The sequence below is a fragment of the Primulina eburnea genome, chromosome 6 (genome assembly GCF_022965805.1).
Source record: "Primulina eburnea isolate SZY01 chromosome 6, ASM2296580v1, whole genome shotgun sequence".
Taxonomy (NCBI): domain Eukaryota; kingdom Viridiplantae; phylum Streptophyta; class Magnoliopsida; order Lamiales; family Gesneriaceae; genus Primulina; species Primulina eburnea.
The window spans coordinates 29,107,122-29,114,157 of NC_133106.1; the positions used below are offsets into that span (position 1 = coordinate 29,107,122).

A 7,036-nucleotide genomic window follows, 5' to 3' on the forward strand; every position below is an offset into this window, starting at 1 on the left:
AATAAATATAATATATAAAAAAACCATCCAATTCAAACTAAAAGAGTTTCAAAATTAACTAGAAAAAAGTCTTCAAATTAAATTAAATGTAACACCTAAATTTATACCTATTAAACCAACCAAAAAAAACTTATACTAAACCAAACTCCTACTAATTTGGTTGAGTCTCAAGTCCGAAGCCAAAAGCAAACAATGGATCATAGTTCTCATCACCAACATTCATCGGCAGCTGATCCACCGTCTTGAACCAAGTCCTCGGCAACTTTCCGCTGAATCCGTAGTTGCCAAACAGGACATCTGCCACACCTTGGCCCTCGGATCCTGGTAGCCATGCAGCCACAAGCGCATCTATCTGAGGAAGATAAGGCTCGACTACCAAAGGTCGACCGGAAATCAGAACGACAACACATTTTGTGCCGCCACATACGTTTTTTATCGTAGTTAGGCCTGATTCAGGAATATTCAAGTCTGCGTCGTCTCCTGCGGTTTCGGCATAAGGTGGCTCTCCAACAACAACAATGGCGTATGAGAAGTTGTTCTGCTTGACAAACTCAGAGTCGGGGTTTTCGCTGTAGATGATTTCGGTGCTGGGGTCGACTGCTGATGTTATTCCATTCAGTATTGTTGCTCCTAGGATAAAAAAATATAAAGACTTGAGTTTCAGGAAATGGACTAAAATTGGAGGAATATAACGCAAAAAACTAGTATAGGGTAGGGTCGTTCAAACTTATATATTATATCACAATTTTTCGTGGAACGGTGATAAATTTTTCTTTTACAAAGTTGCATCTGCAAAGAACCAGATATGTTTGCAGATCATTTAATCCATGCAAATATGTGCATTCGATGTGCATGATCTGACGACTACAGACACCGAAAGATGTGTGTGCGCGCGGAAATATTTACCTGCTGTGAGGTCGGTGGTGTTAAGTCCTTGCCAAGAAATAGTCCAGCCACCACATTGCAGTCCAAGATTGTTGGCATGTGTTCCAGCAACTAAGATTCTTGAAGTCTTTTTAGGGAGTGGAAGCAACGGTTCATCACCATTTTCTCCATTTTTCAAGAGAACTAGTGACTTTCTCACTGCCATTCTTGCCAAATCTCTGTGAGCCTATCCAAATTTATTTCAGGAAAAAAAAATTAAAATTTTTGCAATTATTTATTCATATATGACTACATTATTGAATTATTATGTGGGCTCTCGTATTTTGGAGAAATTCTAAATTAAATTCATCCTAGAAATTGGTTTATATAGATTTTTATATTTTTTAATAATTGGTCTAATATTGTTGTTAATGCAAAAAATAGGTTTTCTCCCCCACATTAGTTATATTTTGGCAGTCCCAAACGGGTAATTTGATCCACATGACAAAATCCGACGTCATATGATCAGCAATGCGATACATATCATTGCGAAAGTAGTGTAGATAAAATTTTTCGCTAAAAAAATTTAAAATTCAAAATTCAAATAAATTGTGAATATAATAGATTATTGGTAGATAAAGTTATCAGTACCTGGCTTCCAAGATGATGCACGAAGCTATAATCAGCCAAAGGGTTCTCAAAAAGGCCCATTGTGAATTTAACCCTTAAAATCCTTCTAACAGCATCGTTAATCCTGCTCATTGGGATCAAGTTGTTCTTCACATGGGATATCAAAATCTCACTAAATTCCGTGTGATTGTATGGGACCATAACCTGCATATTTTTCGAGATGACGAAAATTTACATGTATTTTCACAACATAAGAAGATTTAAATCGGTATTATGCGAATGAAAATATAAACTATTGCTAACCATGTCGATGCCTGCATTGATAGCTTTCAAAAGGGAGTCAGAGTAGTTGGCATGCTCGGGATAAACAATTTTGTCGACTCCTTGCCAATCGGAGATGACGAATCCCTGAAAATTTTGAGACCGAAATAAATATATGTAATCGAGTATTTGACATAATCCAACAAAAATGTTTAGGTCTATCCCATCTTTACGTACCCTAAACCTGAGGATTCCTTTGAGAAAATTGGTGATGAGATTTCGATTCGCATGCATCTTCACTCCATTCCAACTCGAATAAGAAACCATGATAGTGGAGACACCCTTGATTATGGAGTGATAGTACCCGGGCATATGAATGCTAAGCAATCCATGCCAATCGACGATTGTATTGTTCTCATTTATCCCGTTGTTTGTCCCTCCATCACCAACAAAATGCTTTGCACAAGCCACAACCTTGTCCCTATTTTCAGTAATCATTCACAATTTAAGCCAAGAAAACACACAAAAAACGAAGCATGCATTAACAGTTATAATTATAACTACAACTAGGTGAAATAGACGAGTTTATTGCGACCATGGAACCAATAGCAGTTGTGCGGGCTAAACTAAATACAATTTTTGTTTAGAACTCGGGTTTGATTGCGCGATAAAATGAGTGAAACAAGACCATTGGATATTTTGGAGATGGATATGGCTCGAAAAAGCTAGGACTTGTAAAGAAACTTACTTTCCATTCAAGTAAGGTACTCCTTTTCTTGAATTGGGAGGGAGTTCTCCTTGTAAACCTCGGATGATTTCTGTCATGTGTTTAACCACCTTGGGATCCTCGCTGTAGCTCTCATAGCATCTACCCCACTTAGGGTTCCTGCAAACCTGTAAAAAAAAAATTTCCAAACAAAAAAGTTCAAGTTTCAGCCATCCCCATTTTTCATGAAACGCTTGTGTTTCACTCTCGATTCATTAAAGAAAAAGGCGATGCTTAAACATTTTTATTTTATAATTTGAAGGGATTTGTTTTCCTAGATAGGATAAATAGTATTAAGCATAATGATGAAGCTCTAAGTACACATACAGCGATGCAAGGAGCAAAGACATAGGGGATTCCAGTAGCTCTTGCTTCAAGGGCCGTGGCTGCACCAATTCTCTTCACTAGCTCTGGATCTCTGCAATATAAACCCCATTTTTTTTGACGATTTTAGTGTCAACCCCATTAAATCATTCAAATTTAAGCTTTTATGCCAAAAATAATACTAACGACGATCAAGTGGTCATATTATCCCACTTTAATGTCTAAATCTTTGTGTACTATAAAGAATTTTTGGAGAAAAAAGTATTCAAATTACCTTGTAGCTCCAAGGCCAATATTATGTGGGAAAACAGTGGCTTTATACACATTATTATGTCCATGCACAGCATCGATCCCATAGATCATGGGAATCCCAAGCCTACTAGACAACGACCCGTTCTGGAAATTGTTCACCATATCCACCCACTCCTCCGGCGTGGCCCTCTCCCGGGGGACACTTCCGCCACCGCTTAGGATGCTGCCGATGGAGTGGTCCCTCATCATCTCCGCAGTCACCGCCACCCTGTCCAGCTGGGCCATCTGCGAGATTTTCTCCTCCAGAGTCATCTGGCTCATCAAGTCCCGTATCCTCATGTTTATGGGTCGGGTCGGGTCCTTGTATATGGTTCCCTTTGTCGGGTCCTGGGCTATGGCTACGACCCCAAGCAGGAGGAAGACGAAGAGTCCCAGCGTTGTTGACTTCATTGTTGATAGCTTAAAATCGAATAATCTGGTTTGATATATACAATTATATTGTGATTAACTATTTCGCTCATAAAATTCAATAAAATAATAATATGAGGATATAAAAGAAAATCTTATTATAAAAATCAATAATTAGATTGAAATAAAAACCAAAAAAAACTTAAAATTTAATCGATTTTATATCAAAATCTTTGTCAAACGAAAGATCATCGTGAAATTCTTTTTCGAGTTCAAAACAATCTTTGGACGTGATATTACACCCGAAATAACATTCATATACGACAGAAAAAATATATAAAAGGTTTGAAAACTAAATCAAAACCAACTATTTTTCACATATAAAAATAAATAAACTTTCATGGAATGAAATAAAACAATTACTAACCTTAGAAGCAAGAAAAGAAAAGGATCAAGTGAAGATTGACCGTGTGGATTGGTGGCTTATTTATAGAAGAATCGTATGGGTGTTCATATTCTAGTAGGAATCTGCGTTTACCGGGTCAAATAGTAAGAATTTCAAGTGATCTGGACCGTTGAATACGCCAGCATGTTGCGTCCCATTAGGATTGCTCTTCCCATAAATTATTTTGGATAAAATCAGTTGAGATTTTATCTTATCTAGAATTAAATATAAAAATTTTGTAGATCACTTCGTATTTAATTTCATATTTTTTCGAAAAATTCCAATTCAAAAAATAAAATTTTATTATTAAAACCCGATCTGCATGCTATTTCATACCCATATCTAACACAAATAAATTCACTTCAAAATTCATAGTTTTAAGAAAATTCAATATATTTTTTTAAAAAATTATAATTTCTTGAAGAAAAAAAACTTCTAAGTTGGCTGGTGTTATATCCACAAATATATCATATATACTATAATATATTTTATATTAAAATGTGCATATGTATAGATGACCACTCATATATATACTAGTTATATACACACATAATAAAAAATAATGATTCAAACATAATATTAAAAAAAAATTAAATCAACATGTTAGGAACGGTGTTTAGAGAGAAGCTAATAAACATCTCATAAATTTTTTTTCTTAAATTTGAGTCGACGTGATATTAACTAATGTTAGCCGCTGAAATCAAATCTTAACATTCAAAATTCCGTAAACAACTGAAAAAATAGGGCGAAAAGATTCCAACCGAACTTTGTGAATAAATGTGGAAATTAGTAAACCAGGAGCAGTAAATTAGCAAAGTAAAATGCAAATGAAAGTAAATCACATAACAATTGTTTCCACGTCTCTCATTCTTCTATTCCATAAGATTTTAACTAAAAGACTTCGATTTTACAATTTTTTTAAACACCCACTTCAGTAGAGCTTATACATTGTCAACTGAAACTTTTAGCAATAACTTTTTTTTACAATTTTTTTTTTGAACAAAAACACTATTTATGTCGGCTACAAAACCCATACAAAAATACAATACAACCTTGAAACAATTGTCAGTAAGGTTCGACACATATGGTCTCTAAAATAGATTTGATAAGTCTTTATGCATGTAGTTGAATATTTTCAGCAAAACTTTGAATATCTGAAAGAATAAGTAGCAGATAGTTGATTGATCGAACGAGAGAGTTTGCTGAAACTTGAGATGATATTTGATAGATGATTTCAACATTCAGATTTGAATACTATAATTCAGTCGTACCAAAGCCATAGCAGAAATAGTCTCGATGCCACATGTCATTTAGCCGTCAGTACTTATTCAGTAGATAGTATACTATCTACGTAGAAGTTATCTAATAACTTATTGAATTCTTCGGTAGACCCTTAGAGATGACAAAACTTTTGATAATTGCACGATGGGTCTGTTGAAGTGAGGTATACTGAAAATGCTTGTTTGCAGAATTTTATTACTTCCGAGATTTTAGTTGACTTAGGATATATCACCAAAACTTATAAGTATTTATCAATTTCTTCTTTACTGTTTATGCCAAAATTCAGCATAATAAGTAATTCAAATGAACTATTTTTTATAAATCACCAGAACTCAGATAAATACAATTCAAGCTCAAAAATAATTATGAGGTAATGGATTCGGATTCGGATTCGGATTCGGATTCGGATTCGGTTAAATGTATCTAACATCCCTTGCATTTGATCTTTCAACACATTGTCAATATTTTCAGAAAGTGTATGATGACTTTGTTCCTGACCGTCGACTAATTTATTCCATTTAACCACCACATACGCTTGGGATACAATTAAATCTGTTGGTACATAGTATTTTCACTACCAAGACACAGCGGAAGGTTAAAAATTTTGTTCTTGGGCGTCGTGTGTTTAGAAACATTCATTGGGTGTTCTAAGAATTATACATTTGCGTATTAAACATTGGGCTCCAAACTATTCCGATTTTTAAGCGGAGATAGCTCTTCTTGTATATTCCTACGAACGGCTCTTTAATATTGATCGTCTAATTAGGTCCACGATTGAAAACTTTGTTCCTCGCTTAGATTGCACTAGAAATCATAAACGATTTGTGCGTTGAGACTGTAGCCTCCGAATTTCTAAAATCTGGAGATGGTGGCGCGGCCAAATTTTTCTTCATTAATCTTTAAAAATTGGCCGAATGGTTTTTATTTTCACACCAAACCAATGAAGAGGCCGAGAGTTGTATTAAAAAGATGGGAAGATTTTGTTATGAATTTTTAATTGATTCTTAATCAATTATTATGGAAATTAATTAAGTCACTTAATCCAAGAATTATGTAACTTGATTTTTCTTCCAATTTAAGCTTGGCCGAGACTTTGCAATTGGGGAAGGCAATTTGTGAATTTTATGGGAAAAAAATCTCTATTTAATTATGCCCTCTTATGATTTACTTATATAGTGATACTCCTAATCTAATTAAGAATCTCTAATCCACAAAGACTCTATATTTTCATTACAATTAAATTCTTATATAATTAATATATAATGTGTTGGAACATTTCATGTTCGCAATCTTGATTTTGATATTAACAAAACTTGGTATTGTGTTTCTAACATATTTACTCAAGTGTGAAGTTGCAAACACAAGAAGCAAGCTGAAATCGAATTCTGCACAAACTGAATTTCTGGCAAGTTTTGGTGTTTGGATGATATCTCTTAACTGGATGATTCAAATGACATTCCACCTAATGTACTGATCAGAAAACTCAATTTGGAACAAGTCATATTTCACGTCAGTTGGGCAAAATCGGAAGTTATCATGGTCTAACTGATCGCTGAACTATCGAACTGATCACACGAAAACAGCATTCAGTTGGGTTTGAGCAGCTGCAGGTATTTTGGTCATATCTCTTAGCTCGGTTATCGAAACGAGGCGATTCAGTATGCGTTGGAAAGATAAGACAAAGATCTACAAATCAATCTGAGAAGTCAAAGTCTGAATCGAAGCTTAAGATGCTGATAAATGACGATGAAGTTACTGGTTCTGCACAAACTGAAATCAGCCTAGCTGATTTCAGCACACCGGCT

At 34.8% G+C, this 7,036-nt stretch overlaps 1 protein-coding gene across 2 annotated transcripts; it reads right to left on the reverse strand.

The window, feature by feature from the left end:
* Window positions 1–22: 22 nt before the first annotated feature.
* On the reverse strand, window positions 23–3,578 carry LOC140833433 (uncharacterized). 2 transcript variants are annotated; one of them, XM_073197769.1, is made up of 8 exons: window positions 3,120–3,578; window positions 2,849–2,939; window positions 2,504–2,649; window positions 1,993–2,236; window positions 1,798–1,902; window positions 1,516–1,698; window positions 907–1,111; window positions 23–630 (listed from the first exon to the last, which is right to left on the reverse strand). In XM_073197769.1, the coding sequence occupies exons 1-8, from the start codon at window positions 3,545–3,547 to the stop codon at window positions 152–154; spliced, it is 1,881 nt and encodes a 626-aa protein (XP_073053870.1). In that variant the 5' UTR covers window positions 3,548–3,578; the 3' UTR covers window positions 23–151. The 2 variants fall into 2 exon arrangements, with proteins under 2 accessions (XP_073053870.1, XP_073053869.1); XM_073197768.1 differs by having other exon boundaries at window positions 1,798–2,236.
* Between the last annotated feature and the right edge of the window lie 3,458 nt (window positions 3,579–7,036).